The sequence below is a fragment of the Lepidochelys olivacea genome (assembly GCF_965140295.1).
Source record: "Lepidochelys olivacea isolate rLepOli2 genome assembly, chromosome: 20".
Lineage (NCBI taxonomy): Eukaryota > Metazoa > Chordata > Testudines > Cheloniidae > Lepidochelys > Lepidochelys olivacea.
In genome coordinates this window covers 18,621,132-18,642,930 of record NC_140430.1, presented here as the reverse complement: position 1 = coordinate 18,642,930, position 21,799 = coordinate 18,621,132, and the positions used below count along the sequence as shown (strand labels likewise).

The window sequence follows — 21,799 nt, the reverse complement described above, 5'->3', positions numbered from 1 at the left end:
CTGGGTTATTTTCCCAGCCGCAAGACATCCACCCACCAACCCAACATGTACACAGTCTGATGCACCCCCCCCACCCTTGGCCCCCAACACACACGTTGCCCCACAATGTGCCCCCCGTGCAGTCCATACAGCTTCACCCCTCCCCAAACATGCCTCCCCCCCCACACACACCAAGGTGGGCTCCACCTGTCATATTGAAATACCCTTTCAGCAAGGGGCTGCCTGCCCCCCACTGCACCCACCCAATGCACAGGGCACCCCTGAAATCACACGGCCACCTCTCCCTGCAGGGAGCCTGTGAGAAAGGGCTGCAGGACGGCCCAGCGTAATAAACGAAATCCTGTTTATTGTTATTTTCATACACCAGCCGCCCAGGCCCCCGCACCGCTTGGCGATCACAGTCCAGGGGGCAGGATGAGAGACGGGCCTCAGATGGGGGGATCCGCCCCCCGTGAGAACGGTACTGCGAGGCGCAAGAACGATCTTGCCACAAGAGCAAACCTGAGTCCCTGCAAACCTGAGTCCCCGCAGTTCGTGTCACGTCCCTCTGTCTGTCCCCTCCCCCATTCTCCTGCCGGCGGCACCCCCAGGGGGTGGCAGTGGGAGCCTGTGTGCTGCTCTGGGGGGGCGCGGGCCAACGGGGATGCAGGTGTTTGGGGCGGAGGGTACGAAATGCCAGGTTTGAGCTGGCACCGGGCAGTGCGGTGGGCAGTGGATTCCGATCGCCCCCCAGAGAACAGGCCGGAGAATCCCCCGGCATCGGGCCCGGGCTGGCGGGTTTGAGTTTAGGGCTGGGCTCCGGCCTGATGGGCTTTAGGGCAGAGAGTGAGGGTGGGGACCATACTGAGGAAACGGGTGACAGGGTAAATGCTCCAGGCCAGCCCTGAACCCGGCAGCCGAGGGCGCCCGCTGTTACTAAGGGGCAATTGACAGCCAGGCCTGGAGGGGTCAGAGGGCGAGGTCCTCAGCTGGTGCAAATTGGTGTATTACTGACCGGTCCTACTGTCCTTAGAGCCCATAACCAGGATTGGGGCCCCCATTGTGCCAGGGGCTACCCAGACCCCAGCTGAGATGTGGGGGGCCCCTCTTGTGCCAGAGGCTGCCCAGACTCCAGCTGAGATATTGGGGTGCTCCCATTGTGCCAGGGGCTGCCCAGACCCCAGCTGAGATGTGGGGGTGCTCCTGTTGAGCTGGGGGCTGCCCAGACCCAGAACGAAGTAAAGTCCCTGCCCCAACAAGCTCACAATCTAAACAAAGGGCGGGAGGGGAAACTGAGGCACAGAATGGGCAGTGACTTGTGCAGAGTCACCCAGCTGGCCAGTGGCAAAGCTGGGGACGGACCGCAGGTGTCCTGAGTCCCAGCCCAGTGGCCTGTCCCCTGACACCCACACTGAGGGTCCCACCCCACCCCTGACAGACAGACACTGGAGGCAAACGTGGCCGGAGAGGTCGGAGCCCAGCCAGGTTCGGGGGTGAGCTGGACGCTCGTCCCCTGGCCCGGGGGGGGGGGTTTGGGGTTAATAAATTAGTATGGGGGGAGGCTTAATTCCTCATTAGGGCAGAAATGTCAGATATGAAACAAGGAATCGAGAAGGAATTTGAGATTCTTCACTGGAAACCGTCCAAAAAACCCGATCTCGGAGCTGACCAGAGCGAGACCTGGTGAGGGAGGCTACTTCAGAGTGTCACTGGGAGCATGGAAATGCCTAGAGGCCCAGGCCGAAATCAAGGGGCACTGTCTGGGCCTGGCCGAGATCGGGGGTCCCCCGGCCGTGCCGGGCGCTGCACGGGTAGAATGGAGGACAGGCTTGCCCCACAGAGCTCCCAGTCTGAAGAGAGAAGGCACAGCTGAAGGGGCATTGTCCTCCTTTAACAGACAGGGAAACTGAGGCACAGAGGAACCGCGACTCGCCTTGGGAGTCTGCAGCAGAGCAGGGACTATAGGCCGGTTCCCGGGGGCCCCAGCCCGGAGGGTTCTGAACATGTTTAGCTGGGGGCTGCCCTGTGCCAGAGACACCCCTGCTGGGACCCGTGTGGCTCCCAACTCCGCACCCCGCTCCCCCTGCCAGAGCAGGCTCAGCCCCAGGACCCTGCCCCATCCCCTTGGGTAGGGGGCCAGGGCCTTATGGAAGGGGGGGTGCTTTGGGCCAGGAGGCATCTGGCAGGGAGGAGCCTGGGTCAGACTGCAGGATCCTGGGGGTGTGTGTGTGTGTCCTCAAAAGCTACAAATAACCGTTGGCCCTCGGGGGTTCAGCACACGTGGGCCCCACCCCCCCAACTCTCCAGCCCAGTAGTGTGGGCCTCCTTCCCCTTTTTGTAGGAGTTGGAGGGGGTGCGGAGGCCTGGGGAAGCTGTTCACTAGGCTGCAGCATGGCCCTACTGTGGCTCCCCGCTCTGCCCTCTGCCCCCCACCCAGCTGGAGCCTCCGTGCCCCTTGTGCATGGACACGCAGGCCCCCACAAAGACAGGCATGCGCAGGTCCAGATGTCCCAAGTGCTCAGTGCCAGTCCCGGTGCCCCATGGATTTCCTGGGTGCCTGGGGCATATGCCAGTCTGTGATCTCCATGAGTTTCCTAGCTGCCTGTAGGGCATGTGCCAGTCCAGATGCCCCTGTTGCTCAGTGGGGGCCAGTCCATGTGCCTGGGGGCACATGCCAGGCCAGGGTATTTCTGTTGCTGAGGGCTCTGATGGGAACTAGAGTGGATCTTCCATCTGTGCCAGGAGCTTGGGGGCCCCCTGGCTGCGCCCCCTGGGGAAGTCCAGCTCCCGATTAGTCCCCGTGGCTGCAGGCCGCCTTGCGCTCCTGGGACCGGCAGAAGGCCCGATAGAAGCCCCGGATGATCTTGTACATCCAGACCAGGTTGAGGACCTCCAGGGCCAGGCTGGGCATGATCCAGGCCACTTGCACGGCTAGCCCCAGGCGGGCGTACTCAGGCGTGCCGTGCCAGGCCAGCACACGGGCGTAGTAGCTGGGGATGACGGCGATGCGCACCAGGAAGAAGACCACGGTCATGGCCAGGCCGTTGGCCAGGACGAACCAGGAGGAGCGGGGCTGCCCCACGGTGTCAAAGAACCACCTGGGCCACGAGAAAGGTGCGCGGTCACTTTAAACAGCCTCAGGCCCTGCCCCCTCCAGCTCCTGGCGTCACATGATCACATCAGCCCTCTCATTAAGCCAGACTCTGCCTGAGTCTGCAGAGAGCCTGAGCCCATAGCCCGGGGGAGGGAGGGGCGTGGAAGCTGCCCTGATGCAAGTCAAAAGGGTGTTAACTCCCAGCCCCACTGATCTAGGGTTGCCTGCCCTACCCTTCAGCCCCCCTCCCTACACCGTCTGCATCCCAGCATCCTCTGGGGTAGTGGCACCATCCTCATCCCCCAGCGCCTCAGGAGAATTTGAATCCGTGTCCCACTGGGACACTCAGGCACCTTAGAGCCCCCCAGCACCAGCCCCTGCCCAGCCCTCCCCCGGACTCACCGCAGGTTGACGAATGGGGTGGAGAGCTCGGAAAGGAGGCGGAAGTTGGCGAAATAGGGCAGCACCCCTCGGCTCTAGGGGAGAGAGAGGCTGTTAATCCCCTGCTCCAAGGGGCTCACGGGGGGGACAGATCCTCCACCCCAGGCCTGCTCAGGAACCACCCCAGAGGTGGGGGGCGCTGAGCTGTGCCCCAGCATGAAGTAAGGGGCGGGTCGCTGGACTCACAGACCCCAAGGCAGAGTCACTTCCCTGAAGACCTGGAGCCATGAGAGGGGCCCACCCCCACCAGGTTCCTTTGCACCTTCTGTAGGGGAGAGATGAGCAGAGTCCCGTCCCCCCGCACCAGCCCTGCCAGAGCCCCTCAGTCCCGACCCGCAGCCCCCTGCTAGCCCAGCCCTGGGCCTCCCCACACCCAGATCTGCCAGTGCCCCCAATCCCCACCCAGAGCCCCCTGCTAGCCCAGCCCTAGGATCCCTGCCCTTCCCAGCTCTGTTAGTGTCCCTCAGTCCTGACTCGCAGCCCCATTACCCCAGTCCTGGGTCTCCCCTACCCAGCTCTGTGTATGGCTCCCAATCTCAACCTGCCCCACCCCAGTTCAAAGAGCTGTCCAAATATTTAGGCCAGGCTCCCTCTGCGTGTCCCCCCCACGACCCCAAAGGTGCTAGTGGGGCTGTATCTGACAGCTATGGGGGGGCTGACCCCCTGGGGAGTTCAGTACCGGGGTCATGCCAGGGAGGGCCGGTTGTTTGGTAAGGCGTCACAAATGAGATGTTTAGATGTTCCCATGGCCTGGGCGCAGTGCAGGGGGCAGAGTGGGGAGACAGACGCCAGCTGGGGCTGGGTCCTGACTCTTCCTGCTGGCTAAGTTCTGGGGGGGCCGATGGCCCCACAAACAGGGGAGACTGACCCGGGTGAAAACACGGCGCGCAAGTGAATAGCCTAGCTCACAGGCCTGGCCGATTCTAACAGGGCTGCCAAGCTGGGGCCTCACTTGCTATGGGGGAGGGTGATTGCCCCCCCCACACTTTGGTTTGCCCCCCTGACTTTTCATAGGTCCCTATGACCCTACCCAAGATGCTGCAGGCTGGAATACAGTCCCCTGTATTCTACATGCTGCCCCAGCTTGGTCCCCAGCCCCCCACGTTTCTGAGCGGACGCCCCAGCTGCCAGAGTCGGGTGAGAGTCGGTTTCAGTCCCCAGCTCCTGGAGTCCCGGGGCAAAGCAGCGTCCTGGCCCGCGTGGGGCCGAGAAGAGCTCCTGGCCCTCAGCGGGGCGGATAAAGCTGCCAGGGCCAGGGGAACCCGGCTACGGCTGCAACCCCCCCGGTTCATAAGAAGAACCCCAAATACCAGTAGAAAGTCCCGATTCTGAAGCCAACGAGGCTCCTCCCCAGTGATCTGGGACCGGCTGGGGACGGCCACACTGGGTGCTAAGCAGACCAGGGGCGTCCCATGAGCCCTTAGTGGGGGAGAGGATCCTCCCACCCCCTCCACTGCAGGGTTCTTTCCCCTTCCCTGGGGGCAGCTGGTGCCAGCCCCTGTCAGAGCCTGGGTGGGGCAGCAGGTCAGGACCTCGGGCCTGAGCAGTCCTATGGTAAGAGGCAGATTTCTTCCCCAGGACTCGGGCGCCTCAAGGCAGGGGCTGGATGGAGCTTGGGAATTATTGTTCTGTGCCGTGCCCAGGGTCCCTGCCATGACCAGGGTGCCTAGGGGCTACCGTAATACACCTAATACACAGTATTTAGTCACTGACACCCGCCTAAAGCTTTTTGGATGGAAATTTTCAAAAGCAGCCCCTGGTTTTTGGGTGACCAGCCTGAGCTGCCAGAAGGTGGGTTTCCAGCCAGCGCTGGCTGCTCGGCCCAGGACGTTCCACGGATCTTGGCTGCCGACGCCTCCTTCCTGGCCCGGGGAGCTTTGGTGCTAACAAGCACCTGGGGCTGCGCAGGCAAACGGCCCCCTGCGTCCCCTGGCGAGTCGCTGGCCACCAAGGGAAGCCACCTGGGGGTGGGGAGGGGGGTCAGGCCCAATTGTTGTCTCCCAGCACAGCCCTGCAGCCACAGTGTGAGTGCACATCGGCTGCCATCACCGTGGCATCTGGGCACCTCACCATCGTTGGTGTATTTAGCCTCACAATGCCCCTGGCAGGGCTATTATACAAAGAGGGAAACTGAGGCACTGAACAGCTATACAACTGGCCCAGGGTCACACAGGCAGTCTGTGGCAAAGCAGGGAATTGAACCCAGGACTCCCAAGTCCTGGGCTAGACACTAATCACTGGGCCATCCTTCCTGGTACAGCCCTCGCCATCTGCCCCAGGGTGCCCACCCCGAGCCGCATGCAAAGTGGGGAGTCCAGGGCCCAGCAGGGCTCATCTGAAGGGGACGCGCTCTCTGCCTTGAGCTAATGTCTCATGCAGAAGGTGGGTGAAATTCTCCGGCTTGTGCTGTGCAGGAGGTGAGACTAGATCTAAGGGTCCCTCCTGGTGTTAAACCCTCTGAGATTATCCCCTCCCTGCTGCAGAACAGGGAACGGGCCCATCTACCATGGTATCCCGTCTCCAGCAGCGGCCAGACCCCTTCGAACCCAGCTCTCATGAATCTCAGTCCCTTAGCCCCAAGCCCAGCCCAGCCTCCCAGCTCCCAGAGGCAGGTGCCTTGGGCTCCTCTGTTCTGGCTGCGTTCCCGCCCCTCCAGGCCTGGGGAGGGGGGATGCCAGCTGGCGAATGGGGGCTGAAATCGGAGCTTTGACTTGAAATGGGGGGGTGGATTCTGGCTGGGATTAAAGGGGGGGGTTAAAGCTGAATTTGGAGCCTGGATGGACCCAGCCATTGCCCTCGGAGCGGGGGCAAAGGAAGTAGCTGGGGCGGGGGGTGCAGAGGAAGCACAGAGAGAGCAGAGATCTGGGGGGCTGGGACAGGGGAGGGAGCCTGCCCCAGGGCAGCCGGCCAGGACCTGGCACTGACCAGCACGTATCCGTAGGCGTACAGCGCCACCAAGTGGTGGCAAACGAACAGGGAGTCGCCCAGCATCTTCCAGTACCGCAGGAGCAGCAGCAAATCTGGAATTGAAACACACACGGAGGAGTTTTAATGCGGGGGGGCCGGGGGGACAATGGGGGGGGGGACAGGTCAGTGTGCTGGGGCCCCCATGGGAGGGCGCTGTGTCAGGCTCAGCAATGGGGAAATGCACAAACACACACAAACAAACCCTACCAGCCCCTCCAGGCGCAGCACGACGCCCCCCCACCCCAAACACTCTCCCCACATACCCCCTCTCGCAAGCCTGGCACCTCCCGCCCCGAGCCTCTCAGAGCGGGGCCTGTAGCCGGTGTGTGTCCCCGGAAGAGGCCCGATTCCTGGAGCGAGCTCAGCGCTGGCCCTGTCGGAAGTCAGCCCTTTGGGGGCCCCACAAACCATTCGCTGCCTGGGAGACCCTCACCCTGGGCTGGGCACCTGGATTTCTCCTGGAGTTTCCATCTATTCCTGGGGTCCTCAGCTTGGGTGGGAGGCACAAACAACTCCCACTTGGGTGGGGTTTCAGGGTCCAACCCCCCTGATTGCCCAGCTGCCCCACTGCAGCTCCCTGCTTCAGCCCCAAAGCCTGGCCCTGCCGGGCAGCCCCCCAGGCCCATGGCCCCAATGCCTGGTGGCTCCTTTCACTCCAGAAGGAAAAAGTCACCAAAATTGTAAGAAGTTTCCCCAGTTTTTTTTAGGGGTTTAGATCATTTTGTGCCTGAAATCCCAGTTCTGGGGTCCCCCCAGGTCAGGGAGGCCAAAGAGCTGGGGGTCGCAGTCCCCAGGCCAGCCAGCAGGGGCAGCACGGTGCCCCCAGCGTTTACCGTAGAGGAGGTAGCCGCAGGTGATGGCCACGTTGAGTTTCACCAGGTAAGGGTCCCCCCTGGAAGCACAAGGAGTCAGGGGATGAGGGGCTGGCATGGGACGGGGTGGGGGGGTTAGTATCAGGGGGAGAGGCGGAGCATGAACACAGGCAGGGGGGTGATCACAGGGCCAGCTCCCCCCCATCAGACGCTCGCTCCCCACAGTGCCTGGGCCCCAGATCCCCCTTGCATGCAACCCTATGTCCGGGCACCATGCCAGCCCCTGGGCTCCAGTCCCCAATGCAAGAGGCTGTGCCCACCCGCACCGCGCAGCCTCCTCTGCCCCGCCGATGCCAGCTGCACGGGCGGCTCTGGCTCCTGGCAGCCGGGGAACAAGGAGGCCATTCTTCCCCAGCACAAAACAGTCTTTTATCACCTCTGCCACCATGTGACCTCAGGCCCACGGGACCTCCCCTCCCCCCCCTGCCCCCTGGCCCAGGGCTGGCACCTTCCAACCAGCTGTGAGAGACAGGGCTTGGGAAAGGGACCAGGGCAAATCTGCCCCCAACTCCGAGCATGGGCTGCAGCCAGCTACAGAACTGTGTGTGTCGGGGGGGAGGAAGCCAGGGCTGGGAGAGTAGGGGGCTGCGGGTCGGGAGTGAGGGACACCGGGGGGGAGCTGTGGGGCAGGGAGCAGGGGGCTGTGGGTTGGGAGTGAGGGGGACCTGGGGGTGGGGAGCAGGGGGCTGAGGGTCAGGAGTGAGGGGCACCGGGGGAGCTGTGGGGCAGGGAGCAGGGGGCTGTGGGTTGGGAGTGAGGGGCACCGGGGGGAGCTGTGGGGCAGGGAGCAGGGGGCTGTGGGTCGGGAGTGAGGGGCACCAGGGAAGCTCACCAGATGGGGTTGGCGTTAATGGCTCCATCGAAGAGCAGGATGTAGACGCAGAAGAGGCCGACGATGAGCGCGTGCAGAGTGGAGACACACCTGGGGGGGATCACACATGGCTCAGTCCCCCCCCTTGGCCTCCCCAGGGATCACACATGGCTCAGCCCCCCCATAATGCCCCCAGGATCACACGTGGCTCAGCCCCCCCCCCCCAAGACCTCCACCGCGGGAATCACACACGGCTCTGCCCCCCTCATGGCCCCCGCAGGATCACACACGGCTCAACCCCCCAGTGGCCCCCCAGGGATCACACACGGCTCTGCCCCCCCCATGTTGCTCCAAGCACCCAGCCCCTGGGCTTGGACAATGACTCCTTTCAGCCCGTCAGACGCCTCACGCGCCAGGATGTTCTCAGGCTAAGCCCACAAGGAACGTCCGGATGGCTCCCGCTGGGGGCTGGGCCTAGTGGTTAGACGCTGCGGGGCTGGGAGCCAGGACGCCTGGGTTCTAACCCTGGCTCTGGGAGGGGAGTGGGGTCTAGTGGTTAGAGCACGGGGAGCCAGGACTCCTGGGTTCTGTCCTGCTCCCCTCAGGCCCGAGGACTGCGGTACCTGGAGTTCCACTCGCACTTTTTGACAGCGGTCAGGCCGCAGTAGCGGCGGCTGAGTGCCAGCGAGAGCTGGGGGCTGACGGCCGAGAAGAAGAATTGGAAGGTCACGAAGCTGCCGGCCACGATGCAGTAACCCAGCCGTGTGGACTCCTCCATGGCCGCTCAATGGCACCTGTAAAGGGAGCGTGGGGCCCCACAGGGATGGGATCTGGAGCCTCCTGGTCAGGAAGCACCAGCCCCCACAACTGAGCGGGAGGAGAATCACCACTGGCTGAGAGCATTATAGGGCATATGACACAGAGCAGAGCTGTTCTCGTTCCACCTAGCAAAGGGCAGCGGTACACACACACCCTGCCGATGCCCCTCGCTCCTGACCTGCAGCCCCGGATCTCCGTGGAGCGGTGATAAGCCTGCGTCACAGAGGGGAGAGTATTTAAGAGTTTAATTCTCTCTGGTCCCCCACCACAGTGATGCCCAGACCTGTGCCCTTTTCCCACCACAGGCCCTTGGTGCCGTGTGGTGCTGCCCAGCCCTACTGCCAAGGAATGGGCAGTGCCCGGCACAGCAGACCAAGGCCAGCGGGGAGGGGGGGCACCAGCAGCCCCCCAGGATGTGCCCCACACTCTGGAGCTGAGAGGGGGATCTGGCCCCGTGGTGGGGGATGGGGACGTGGCCGTGCCCTCCAGGGCCGTGCCAGCTGGGCACCCGGTGATCGCTGAGCTGGGGGCAGGGGCTGTTTGGAAAGGGATGCACGTCCCAACAAGCAGCCCTGACCGCCCGGCCCCAGGAACTGGGCGGAACCAACCCCCGCGGGGGTTGCAGGCCACTGCAATGCAGAGATCAAGGTCCCCTGTCCCCAGAGTGGGGATAGAACCCAGGAGTCCAGGCTCCTAGCCCCCCTGCTCTAACCACTAGTCCCCACTCCCCTCCCAGAGCTGGGGATCGAACCCACAGGGAGAGAGGCCTGATGCTGAGGGCCTGCCAAAAGGGGGGAGCATTATGGAATGATAAGGGGGCAAGAGCCAGGACTCCTGGGCTCTATCCCCAGCCCTGGGACGTGAGCGGGATCTAGTTGTTAGAGCGGGGGGTTGGGAGCCAGGACTCCTGGGTTCTATCCTCGGGGAGGGGAGCAGGATCATTTCTGTTTGTGAGCAAAAGGTGAGATTCTCCTAGAGGCCCAGCCCATGCCGCCAGAGGCTGGAGCTTTAACCCAACCCCTGGATCCAGCAGGCGCTGGTAGAGATCCTTGCCCAGAGGAGCCCTGCTGCCTGTAATTAAGGATTTGCTTAATGAGCCTCCTGTAAACTAACCTCTGCACTGTAAACTAACCTCTGCACTTCATTCAATATTTGCTCAAGACGTGTCCTGCTGGAACCCTGAAATCCGTTCTGAGATGGGGGTGGGGTTCGGGGCAGGAGCCCCGGTGGGGTGGGGTGGGGGGGTTCGGGGAAGGTGACCTCTCCCAGCAAGCCCCGGGGGTTTCAAACCAAACAGGCTGTGAAGCTGCAAACTGACGCTGGTGGATCTAACCCTGGATCCACATCATGGCCCGGCCTGAAGGAGCAGGAGGGGAGGGTTTGCAGATTGGGACCGAGGGGCACTGCCAGTGGCAGATTAGCCAATGGGGTCTGTGCCCAGGGACCCCAGAAAAATGAGTCCCCATGCCCCAACCCCGCTACCCGGCCCCGGCAGGCAGGCAGAGGAATGGACTGCAGGCGGGGGGCCCACTTGCTCTGGCCCAGGGCCCCACAAAACCGTAATCCACCTCTGGGCACTGGCGGGGGCTGCAGGTTGGGAGTGAGGGGGGCCGGCAGAGCTGAGGGGGAGCCCAGGGTGGGGCTGGGGGTCGGAAGTGAGGGGGGCTGGCAGCGGGCATGTGTGTGGGGAGGGCAGGCAGTGCCATGGGGCCCAGGGACTGAATGCTGGCTCCCTCTGTGTGGGGAAGAAACGGGGTCTGGGTGGGTGAGGTTCTAAGAGGGGCTGGAGCCGGCCCTCCTCCTCCAGACCAGATACCACGGTGACGGGCACCAGATAGGTACAATGGTTTAGACCTGAGCCTGCTGCCCACCATGCCCATTAGCCTCATCTCATTGTTCTACACCTAATAAATAATGTGCAGCGCCTGGCACCATGGGGTCCTGGGCCATGGCTGGGGCGCCTCAGTGCTACCGTAATACACCTAATAAATAATGTGCAGCGCCTGGCACCACGGGGTCCTGGGTCATGCTCCTAAGCCCAGCAGGAGCACTCCCTGCAGCTCCGATTGCGCCGGCTCCAGCCCCGACTCTGCCGCTGACCTGCGGTTCCAACCCCTAGGCCTGATGGCCCGTGCCCTGGTCCAGGAGGAACAGTTGCGTTCGCAGCTCTCAGTGGTGTTGGCAGCCAATGGCTGTGGCAGGGATCCCCGTGGGATCCCCGTGGCTGGAGGCTTTTCAGAACAGGCGGGACGAAGAGCGGGCAGGGACGGGCTGGGTTTACCGGGTCCCACTTCAGTGCGGAGGGACAGGGGCAGACGCCCTCGCAAGGTCCCTGCCCCACCGACAGGCCTGAGCGCGGGTACTGAGTGTCTGGCTGAGGTAACCGGAACTGGGTCTCAAGTTCAATCGAGATGCCACCTCCTGCTTTCGCTGCCAAGGCAAAGGGATCAGGGCCAGAGAACAAAGCCGATTGCGGCTGGGAGCCAGGCCCCCACGGGACGGAGCAGCCACATTGAGCCAGGCCTCAGTGCCATGCCAGCTCCCTGTGTTCACGGGGCTGCACTCGTGCAAAAGGGGTGGGGGTTCACACAGACTGATCACATGGAATGAATGGGGGGGGAATAGGGAAATGCCAGGGTCCACCTAAGTGGTTAGAGTCTGGCGGGGGCTGGGAGTCAGGACTCCTGGGTTCTATCCCAGTTCTGGGAAGGGAGTGGGGGCTAGTGGTTGGGGAGCAGGGAGTCAGGACTCCTGGGTTCTCTCCCCAGCTCTGGGAGGGGAGTTACAGGTTAGCATGGCGGGGAGCAAGGGAGGGATTTCGGGGAACTTGGCAACCTCCAGGGAAACACCCGAGGTGCCCGGCTCGCAGGGCGGGTGAGATGCTCACATTCAATAATTAAAGGTTGCAAAACACCAACGCCAGGGAACAAGAACGTGCAGCCAAACAATCCAGTTTCCGCCACCTCCATCTCGCTGTGCCGGGCCCAGCCCCCTCCACGGGGTTAATTATTATCATTCATTTTGGCCGGTCAATACGCAAATTGGGCAAGTAACGAAGTGGCAAAACTTGCAGCCAATCTCCCCCCGCCTGCCACTAACCCTGTCTGGGGCCAAAAGCCAGCCTGGCGTAATGCCCCCCTCAGCGGTGGGGTCGGCCCGGTGCATTCTGCGTGCCCAGGCTAGAGGCACTGGCTGCGGGCCAGCTCAGGGATGAGTGACAGGAGGCCTGATTTCATGGGGGGCTCCTCCCAGTCTCCCCAAATGCACCGTGCCAATTTCAGTGTGCCACGAGGGAGCCCGCAGCCCGGCCCCTCATGGCTTCCCCTCTTCCCACAGCATTGGCTTCCCCGCTCCAGGCAAGCTCAGAGATCCTGGAAGGAAGCAGGATCTAGTGGTTGGGGGGGCGGTGGGGGGTGGGAAGCAGGGACTGGGAGTCAGGACTCCTGGGGTTCTATACCCTGAACCCACAGCTGCCCCCGATTCTCCCTCCCAGGACACAGACCCCCCCACCATGGATCCGGCTCCCCCCACTTGCCCCCCAGGACACAACCCCCCATCGATCTGGCTCCTTCCCACACGGATCCGGCTCCCCTCCTTCGACCCCCAGGACACAGGCCCCCATGGATCCGGCTCCCCCCACTCACCCCCCCAGGACACAGGCACCCATGGATCTGCCTCCCCCCACTCACCCCCCCAGGACACAGCCCCCCCTGGATCCGCCTCCCCCCACTCACCCCCCAGGACACAGCCCCCCATGGATCCGCCTCCCCCCACTCACCCCCCACGGATCCAGCTCCCCCAGGACACAGGCCCCCATGGATCCGCCTCCACTCCACTCCCCCCCCCAGGACACAGCCCCCCATGGATCCGCCTCCCCCCACTCACCCCCCACGGATCCGGCTCCCCCCCACTCGCCCTCCCAGGACACAGCCCCCCATGGATCCGCCTCCCCCCACTCACCCCCCACGGATCTGGCTCCCCACCACTCGCCCCCCCAGGACACAGGGCCCCATGGATCCAGCTCCCCCCAGGACACAGCCCCCCATGGATCCGCCTCCCCCCACTCCCCCCCAGGACACAGCCCCCCCATGAATCCGGCTCCCCCCACTTCCCCTCCAGGACACAGCCCCCCACGGATCCGGCTCCCCCCCAGGACACAGCCCCCCCATGGATCCGGCTCCCCCCACTCCCAGGCTCGCCCTGCCCCGCGTGGCTCGCACGATCCACCCACCTGGGAGGCTCCTGCCCCCGGGCGTGGGGAGCCGGCTGCTCGGAGCCCAGGGGCTCCCGCCGCGCTCCCAGCTCCCAGGCGGCGGTCCCGCCGCGGTGCCACATCCCAGCCCGGGGCCGCCCCACGCCCCGCTCCTGGCTCTGACAGAGGGGCTGGCCGGCGCCCCCGCCTCCGCCAATCCCGGCACTGGACACGCCCCCTTCTGGGGCTAGCCACGCCCCCGCCGCCTGCCCCTTGCCCCCACCCCGTCGTGGGGACCGGCCAGGTGGCAGGTTCCAAGGTGAGGGACGAGCCAGGTCCGCCATGGGGGTGGCTCTGAAAGCCAGGACGCCTGGGTTCGCTCCCTGTCGCGGGGGGAGGGGCTAGGAGCCAGGACGCCTGGGTTCTATCCCCGCGGCAGGAGGGGAGGGGGAATCTAGCATTTGTGGGAAGGGGGGGCTGGGAGCCAGGACGCCTGGGTTCTAGCCCCTTGGCGGGAGGGGAGGGAGGCTGGGAGTCAGGACGCCTGGGTTCGGTCTCCTGAACTTACAGCTGCTCTGTGGTTAAAGCAGGAGGCAGCTGTGAGTCAAACTCCTGGGTCTATTCTTGGGCGGGGCGGGATGGGGGCTGGGTGTCTAGTGGTTAGGCCCAGGGCTCCTGGGTTTCTAGTTTCACTTCTCATACTGCCTCCTTGTGTGACCATGAACAAGTCACTTCCCCTCCCCGTGCCTCAGTTTCCCCTGTTGAATAACAGGGACAATCCACACATCTCCTGGGGCAATGCACATGCAATGCTTGAAAGAGGGAAGTTGCTGCTTTCCTCTGTTGCCACAGCCCCACGTTGTCCCTACAGCCCCACGTTTACAGAGGCACCTTTCAGCCTGAAGCCTGTTACAAAGAGACATGCAAAATAATCACGAAAGGGATCACGAAATCCACGACTGAAATTCAGCCACTTCTGGGGTGGGATCCAGGGGTGGTTTAGACAGAGATCCCTCCTCCAGTGCTGAGGTTCAGTCACCCAGGGGTGGAATACAGAAGCTGTTTATACAAGGATTCGCACCTGGTGCTGAGATGCAGCCATCTCTGGGGTGGGGCATGGCAGGTGTTTAACAGTGCACAGCAATGCCCTGCCACAGCTTGGGGCAGGAGTGAGGAAGGATCCAAGTGACCCTGGGGGGAGAGAACAGGTCTGGAGGAGAAATCAAGCGGGAATGTAAAGTTCCCTCTGTGCTGTCAATAAAGCTGAAGTTGGGGCCTGCTCAGCAACAGCACCCGAAACTCAGCTCCCTGGCCTCGGGCAGGCAGCATGCGGGGGTGGGGAATCCAGGGACCGGCTGGGGCAAAGGCAGGGTCATGCCCAGGTGGTGGCCCCTGGTGGGGGTCTGGTAAAGCAGGGCTGGGGAAAGGAAAGCCAGGGCACCCACTGGGCCAGCGAGGAGATGGAGAAGGAGGAGGTCCCTGGGCTAGGCCTCAGGAGATCTGGGTTCAGTTCCTGGCTCGGCCACAGAATCCCTGAGTGACCTTGGGTGCGTCACTGCCCTGCCCTGTGACTCAGTTTCCCCATCTGAAAAATGGGGTTATTGACCCTTCCTTTGCTGTGGGGCAGGGACTGTGTCTATGCAGCATCTGACACAAGGGGGTGGGGGGACTGATCTGTGTGTGTGTGGAGGGGGGGTGTTTTGAGGAGGAAATATTAAATAATAGCAGAGCCTCATGCTTGGGCGGTGGGGTCTGTCAAACCTCCCTGCAGGCCAGTCCTCCCACCCGGAGTCTGGGTGAGAGCCGCCCCGAGGGGGTAGGATGGTTTGTACCTGGCCCTGCCCCATGTGCCCCCTACCTCGGACAAGGTGCCCCCTGGTTTGTAACCAGCCAGTGAATCAGGGCATCCCGCCGGTCCGGGCCCGTCTGAGGCTGGGTGCGAAGGGCTTGGCAGCTCCCGGACACTGGCTGATTCATCCTCGCCCCAGCCCCAGCCAGGGAAACTGAGGCACAGACAAAGGAAGGGACGTGGCCAAAATCGGGGTGCGGGGGGAGGACGACGAATGGAACCCAGGAGTCCGGGCCCTCTGCCGGGGGCGGGAGGGGACACAGGGCGGAGGCCCCCTGCCCGGGAAAGGGGAGCAAATAGGACCCACGTGTCCGGCTCCCCGCCCCGGTGGGGTAATTTTGGGGAAGTGGGGGGGCGGGGAGGAGGTCTGGGAGTGGGCGGGGTTTAGAAACAGCGTGCGTGATTGGCCCCGCCCCCTGACCCGGCAGGGATTAGAGGGGGCGGTGCTAAAATGGCGGCGCCCGGTGGGGTGAGGCCGGCCTGTGGTCGGATATGGGGGGTGGCAGGCTTGGGGTGCCGTGCACACCTGGAGCTGGGGGTGCCCATGTGGACGGGATGGGGGGCATCTCCCTGTGGAGGGAATGAGGGCGGGCTGGATATGTGGGGTGGAGATGGGATTTGGGGGGGCATGCCCATGTGGTGGGGGGGTCTGGGAAGTGTATGTGTGAGGTGAGGGGCTGGGGATTTTGGGGGTCCGGTGGCCTCCCCGTCAGGGATATACAGGAGTTTGGGGGCAGGGCATGGGGAGGTTGAACGTGTGGGGGGGACACAGAAGCGGTGGGTGTGTGTGTGGCTGCATATGGGGCACCATGAAGGGGGGGAGCCTGAATGTGTGATAGGGAGCTCTCCCCCCCCCCCCCAGATTTCCTGTCCCTGTGTGCTGCGGTAAATCTCTAAAATCCGTCTCGGTCTGTTTCAAGCAAACCCTGGATGTCAGGCATGGCTGAGCCTGCCCCGTGATTCTGAATCTCCCAGCTCCAGCCTCCTTCCTCGCCAGCCTCTGCCCCGCGTCGGAGGGACAAACTCCCCACCATGAACTGTGTGCGGAAGCTGCTCCTGGCCCGAGAGCTCTCTGCCGGCCGAGGCATCCTGCGGCAAGCCGCTCCGGGGAGGGATCTCCCGTGGCTGCAGGAAAGCAGCTGTGCCCAGGTACCAGCTGTCCTTCAGCGGGGCAGCACACTGGGCACCACGTGAGAGACAAATTCCACGTGGGCCCTGCCCCGAGCAGCTCCCAGTCCAAAGGAAACCGGCCCAGGGCAGGTGGGCAGCCCTGTGGAGTGAAGCATCAGGGATGGGATTGTGCATCTTGTAAACCTCTCTCCCTTCTTATTTGGTTGCCCAAAATTTGCTGCCCGGAGGGATCTGATTTCAAGAGGGCCTGAGGACCCCCCACTGCTCCCGTTTGTTGTAATCTGAGGGGAGTGGAAATGGGGTGGAGAAAGAGGGGCAGCAGGTATCTGTTCTTACGAGTGGTATCACAGTGGATCGGTATGATGCACAGGAGAGGCTGCTCGGAAGTAGTCTGAGACCAGCGGTTTCATTGCACACAGGCTGCTAAGCTGCTGTCAGATGATACCAGTCACTGCTGGCCTGCAACCTGGCATCCAGTGCCCGTGAGCCAGGGGAATGGAATGGTGCTGTAGAGTGTGGTACTGATATCTAGGGCCTTGCCCCACTGAGAGGGCTCTAATCAGGGAAAACGACAGCTGCTAAAGGCCCAGTTTGTATCTGATTCTCTGCTAGGGCTTCTGGCCGGTTCCTGTGCGGAGCATCCAGAGTGGTGCTGCCCTGAGCCGTTCCGATCTCGTCCCCTCGGCAAGAGGGGACAAGGAGAAAGACAGAGGGTCCCGTGATGGGGCCCTGGTACCCTTTGATGAGCTCTTCGAGCGGGCCTGCAAGGGAGACAGAAACAAGGCCAGCTTCAGCCGAGCGGTGGAGCTCTTCTGCCAGAGAGACATCCGGCGGAGAGGTCACATCGAGTTCATCAATGCGGCCCTCAGGAAGATGCCAGAGTTTGGGGTGGAGCGGGAGCTCGACGTCTACAACAAGATCCTGGACGTCTTCCCCAAGGAAGTGTTTGTGCCCCGCAACTTCATCCAGAGGATGTTCAACTACTACCCGAGGCAGCAGGAATGCGGGATCCACGTCTTGGAGCAGATGGAGAACTATGGTAGGGATGGAAGGTGCCCAAACACCTATAGCAGCAGTGTGGGTTAGCGGTTAGGGCTGGGGGGAGTGGGAGTCGGGACTCCTGGGTTCTATTCCCAGTTCTGCCACTGACTCCCTGGCTAAACTGGGCAAGTCACTTAACCCATTTGTCCCTTAGTCCCCATGGTGAGGGCCAGTGAACGCACCGTCCGCGTCTCTTACCCACCTCTCCTCCCTCATATGCGCAGGCATCATGCCCAACAAGCAGACGAAGTTCCTGCTGCTCCAGATCTTTGGTGAGAAGAGCCATCCCGTTCGCAAGTACCAGCGGCTCATGTACTGGTTCCCCAAATTCAAGCATGCCAACCCCTACCCGGTCCCGGCGGCCCTCCTCCAAGACCCCGTTGACCTCGCCAGATTCAGCCTGCAGCGGATCGCTGCGGACCTGAGCGCCAAGGTCACGGTCTATCAGGTAACGAAAGGCACTCGGCTGTAGCGTGTTGTCTGTAGCCATGGGAGTGATTGACTCTTGCTCATTGGGGTGTGAGCGCTGCGGGGGAAGGGACTCGAACGTGCCACGGCCTCTCGCTGCACAGTGGTGGAGTCCCAGAATGAGCTGAAGGCAAAGCTAGCTCTGGTCAGCTCGAACGTCCCCTAGCACAGCCCGATGCAGAGGAGAAGGTGCTTGCAGCAATTGGGGCATGGAGCACCCTCTAGACTGTTCTATGCGCCAAGGAGTTTACTCCTCTGTTATCTGGGGCCCGGCCTCTTGGGTTCTACAGCCTGCCTGGCTGTATTGAACTGGGGGAGTGGGTCGGGGATCCCACGCATGTGAAGGATGCTGTCTCTAACAAAGGTGTCTTCATTCCTGCAGATGCCTCTGACAGATATTTTGGATGATGGAAAAGAGATCACCCAACCGCACATCGTAGGTACGGGATGCCCCAGACAACCTTGCCTTTGAGTGGCCAGTGCTGGATTACGTGGGAGCGAAAAGTCTCTAGCCTGTTGTCTGTCACCTTTTGGAGCCTTACCTAGAGGGGACAGTCAGCACTGGGACCATTCGGTCTTGCTGGCTAGAAGCAGCCAGGCTGTGGGGAAGCAGAAGTTGCGAGCCACGTGGGCTATGCCTCATTTGACCCTGGACAGACTCCGAGAGGGGGGCGTTTGGGTTGGGAATGGGGGTGTCTCTCTTGCCCCATTGACATGGATTTGCTTGCCTTCTTTATGGGCTCGCCCCAACCCTTCCTTCCTCCTTTTAAATAACGAGCCTGCTCCGGCGCTGAGGAGCCTAGTGTCTTTAGAACCGCTAAGGAGGTAAGCCTCTCTGTAGAGCCTCGCATCCCACTCTTGGATCTGGGGAGTCCTGGCTGTCGATCACAAGCCCAGCTCCTAGGTAGAAATCTCAGCCTGGCAGATTCTCCTGCTCGGGAGAGCTTCCCCACCTTGAGTGCTTTTGCTTGGTGTTCAGCGCAGAGCTGTTGGATTGTGTTCATTCTCTCCTCGGGTAGCTAATCCTTGATTTGTGGCATGTGTGGTTTCCCTTCCCTTTAGGAATCCAGAGCCCCGATCAGCAGGAACTCCTGGCTCGCCACAATCCGGCCAGGCCCGTGTTTGTAGAGGGCCCCTTCCCCTTGTGGCTGAAGAAGACGTGTGTTTATTATTACATACTCCGGGGAGAGCCGCTACCTCCTGAAGAAAAGGTAAAGAACCGTCTTGCCTCCCTGCGTGGGGCTGTCGGCTGTGTGCTGCGGGCTCTGGGGAGGAGGGTCTGTATTTCCAGGCTGTTTCCCTGCATTGCAAACTCCACGGAGTTGGTGCTGGTTTGGTGAATGACATGAGTCACTCTGGAAATCCTGTAAGTCTTGTGGAGGTGGGGCAGGGTGTGGGGAATAGGCTATGGGGGCTTTTCCCCCTCTAGGGGGTGCTGTCTCTGACCCAGACCCACAGCATGGGGACTGGCTGGCTCAGGGGAGTCAGACTGGAATATGGGTTTTTTCCCCTCTAGGGGACACCAGTTCTATTCCCTCCTTCATTGGTGGAGACCAATAATTACCTTCACCTGACAGCCATTCATTGGCCTGCACATAATGAGTTTGCCAGATCTCAGCTCATTCCTAGCTGGGCTGGTGAACATATTGCCGAAACCACCAGCACAATCTGCAGTGACCAGGCCCCTCACTAACAGCCTCAATGGAGAGGTCGAGGTCCCCTCTTCCACTTAGGGGGTCTGTCTAGGGCCAACTCAGGGATATTGGGCAAGGAAGTTCGCTCTGTGGATACACAGGGCTGCCATTCTGGCCTCTTTCTCTGGAAATCCATGGACTGCGCAAGCTGAATACCTAGAGAAGTGGCCTTGTCTTGTCCAAGGAGGGCAGAGAGATGCAGGTTAGCCATTGGCTAGGGCAGAGGTGTTTGGGGGCGGTATTTACTTCCCCCATATAAATATCTTTCACCCCCCCCTTAGGAAGAGGTGATAGATTCCGAGAGGAACTTCTACTACCCCATGCAGCTCGACCTGGACCTGGATCGGGACCTCTGGGATAATGAGGAATTTTACGTGGATGAAGGTAACTCACGTGGGGCTGGGTCGCTGAGGTAGGGGTGCATTTAGAGCAAATCCTATCCACTGGGACAGTCGGGCAATGGGAGAGCCAGAGCAGCTGGCAGTGAAACAGAAATAGATCCCAGAAATTGATCCATCCCTCTGGAGGCTGTTCCATAGGCTAACAGATCTCTCTGTCCCCGCTCACCTGAACCTACGGCTTCTGAATTCCTAACTCCACGCCTCAACCAAAGCCATTCCCCCTTGGTGTAAGCTTCCAATGCCTGTAATATTTTGTGTCAGCCTCGAAGTTGCTAATTCAAATCCAGCCCCAGTCAGGAGTGGATGGACGTTACTGCCACATTACTAGTCCCAATCCTAATCCAGAGCTTCTGAGAGAGGTCTGCAAGGACTGTGTAAACTAACACTGGCACAATTTACAAGAGCGATCCCAGGATAAGAATGATCTTTTTCCTCCCCCTCTTATCTCTATATGATCCCCCAAGCAAGAAAGAAAGCGTCCAGGTCACTTAGATCAGCATATACTTTTCTTCCCTACCTGAACACGTTTAAATCAGAGCTCCTCTGCAGCGGGATAGAACAGTGACTTCTGTTCTAAGTGGCTGTGTTGCAGCTGTTGTGTTCTGCCCCAGAAGTGGCCGCATTTCAATGCTGGGTGGAAAAAAATTAGTTCCTGAATGTGTGGACTTTGCATCCTTGACAGACAGACAACCTTCTCCCTGAGGGTGGAGGATTATTGTTGTTCGGTGAATTGACAGTTTTCTTGTGGAGGGAGGGGTGGAGGTAAGATTAGGACCCCAGGAATCCTGATTTCCAGTCACCCTGCTCTCACTACTGGACTCCACTGCTCCATTGCACTGTATGCGAAGTGCTGTGGGGTTTGCTAATATTGACGCTGCTTCTGTTCTCTCTGTCCCGTCCCCTGCAGTGGAGGAAGGCCCCGTCTTTGCCATGTGCATGGCCGGGGCAGGAGACCAGGCCACTTTGGCCAAGTGGATTTTGGGCCTGCAGCAAACCAATCCCATTTTGAGTCAGACGCCGGTTGTGTTCCATCTCACGCCGGGGCCCCGAGAGCTCCAGGTGGACTTGGACTCGGAGAGCGGCGAGGAGGAGATCCCGCAAAGTTGGCACGCGAAGCAAGAGCTTTAAACCTGTCTCTGTTTCATCGACTTCCTTGGTGATTGTTTAGCTGCATGTGGCTCCCTCCTGCCTTGCCAATCGAGCAGATAGGCCAGAGGGAGTCTGTTTCAGCAGCCACCATGGCATAGGAATGGATCCGTCCTTTCAATCAGTCTGAGCCACTTTTAGTAGAGTTGCATGTAATGGGGGTGCTGCGAATATTTGCCTGCCCCCCTGCCCATGCTTCCTTCACTCTAGCACTAAGTACCGTACTGCATATTGGGTGAATGCGCTTAGTCGCCATACGATTCGGTGTAGCAGTCTTACATTTGGACCTGATCGTTGTTCTCTGGGGTTTCTGAGCACGGCAGTGGGAGCCCAGAGCCTCCTGAGTTGTAATCCCAGCTTCTATTAAACCGCTCCCCCTGGGCGTGGAGCAGAGACGTTATTGAAAAGCCTGCAGCACTTTCCGAAGAAGACGGGGAACAAGCTCAGTCCTAGCCCTGCTGGTCCTTCTCCATAAAATGGGGGCAGGTTAACATTACCACATGGCTTTGTGCATTGGGGGTCCCCTGCCCAAGCCAGTGAGGGGCCTGGCAGAGCCTGCCCCAGTTCCCCACGCCTTCCCCTGAAGCTGCTCTGAAAACTAGCCAGGAGCTGGCCTGATGGGGGTGGGGGGGCTGGTCGGAGGCCACGGGGGAGACCTTGTGCTGCTCTGGCTGAGGGGACAGGGAGGGTGCTGCTGATCACAGGGCAGCTACTTGCTGGGGGGTTGTGACTGGGCTGAGCTGCCTCCAGCCGGCTCTTCAGCTAGTCAAGTCCAGCTGGGCCTGGGATCCTCGGGGAGGGAGGGGCTGTGTGCTGGCTGGGCCCGGGTCGGTGGGTGGGTGGCTCTCCTGGGGCCAAGCCTGCAGGGGAAGGGGGTGGCTAGGCTGGCTGGCA

At 61.4% G+C, this 21,799-nt stretch overlaps 2 protein-coding genes across 6 annotated transcripts; one reads left to right on the top strand and one right to left on the bottom strand.

Moving 5' to 3' along the window:
- Window positions 1–326: 326 nt before the first annotated feature.
- Window positions 327–13,347, bottom strand: LOC311510608 (TLC domain-containing protein 4-like). Of its 3 annotated transcripts, none has more exons than XM_084610403.1 (7): window positions 13,215–13,337; window positions 8,788–8,958; window positions 8,186–8,275; window positions 7,315–7,373; window positions 6,440–6,534; window positions 3,476–3,549; window positions 327–3,077 (listed from the first exon to the last, which is right to left on the bottom strand). In XM_084610403.1, the coding sequence occupies exons 2-7, from the start codon at window positions 8,940–8,942 to the stop codon at window positions 2,771–2,773; spliced, it is 780 nt and encodes a 259-aa protein (XP_084466529.1). In that variant the 5' UTR covers window positions 8,943–8,958; window positions 13,215–13,337; the 3' UTR covers window positions 327–2,770. The 3 variants fall into 3 exon arrangements, with proteins under 3 accessions (XP_084466529.1, XP_084466530.1, XP_084466531.1); XM_084610404.1 differs by having other exon boundaries at window positions 8,788–9,196; window positions 13,215–13,304; XM_084610405.1 differs by lacking the exon at window positions 8,788–8,958 and having other exon boundaries at window positions 13,215–13,347.
- Window positions 13,348–13,471: 124 nt separating this feature from the next.
- Window positions 13,472–21,298, top strand: ECSIT (ECSIT signaling integrator). Of its 3 annotated transcripts, none has more exons than XM_084610089.1 (8): window positions 13,472–13,494; window positions 15,945–16,173; window positions 16,768–17,194; window positions 17,421–17,644; window positions 18,047–18,104; window positions 18,727–18,875; window positions 19,640–19,742; window positions 20,667–21,298. In XM_084610089.1, exons 2-8 carry the CDS (start codon window positions 16,057–16,059, stop codon window positions 20,885–20,887), a joined length of 1,299 nt encoding a protein of 432 aa, XP_084466215.1. In that variant the 5' UTR covers window positions 13,472–13,494; window positions 15,945–16,056; the 3' UTR covers window positions 20,888–21,298. The 3 variants fall into 3 exon arrangements, with proteins under 3 accessions (XP_084466215.1, XP_084466213.1, XP_084466214.1); XM_084610087.1 differs by lacking the exon at window positions 13,472–13,494 and adding an exon at window positions 15,448–15,493; XM_084610088.1 differs by lacking the exon at window positions 13,472–13,494 and adding an exon at window positions 15,466–15,488.
- The last annotated feature ends 501 nt before the right edge of the window (window positions 21,299–21,799 follow it).

Coding starts and splice junctions, on each gene's coding strand:
- LOC311510608 (XM_084610403.1), bottom strand. CDS start 8,942: ATGGAGGAGTCCACACGGCTGGGTTACTGCATCGTGGCCGGCAGCTTC. Junction 6,535..7,314: donor CTGCGGCTACCTCCTCTACG/GTAAACGCTGGG, acceptor TTTCAATTCCAG/ATTTGCTGCTGCTCCTGCGG. Junction 3,550..6,439: donor ACGCCTACGGATACGTGCTG/GTCAGTGCCAGG, acceptor TCTCTCCCCTAG/AGCCGAGGGGTGCTGCCCTA.
- ECSIT (XM_084610089.1), top strand. CDS start 16,057: ATGAACTGTGTGCGGAAGCTGCTCCTGGCCCGAGAGCTCTCTGCCGGC. Junction 16,174..16,767: donor AGGAAAGCAGCTGTGCCCAG/GTACCAGCTGTC, acceptor ATTCTCTGCTAG/GGCTTCTGGCCGGTTCCTGT. Junction 19,743..20,666: donor GGAATTTTACGTGGATGAAG/GTAACTCACGTG, acceptor CGTCCCCTGCAG/TGGAGGAAGGCCCCGTCTTT.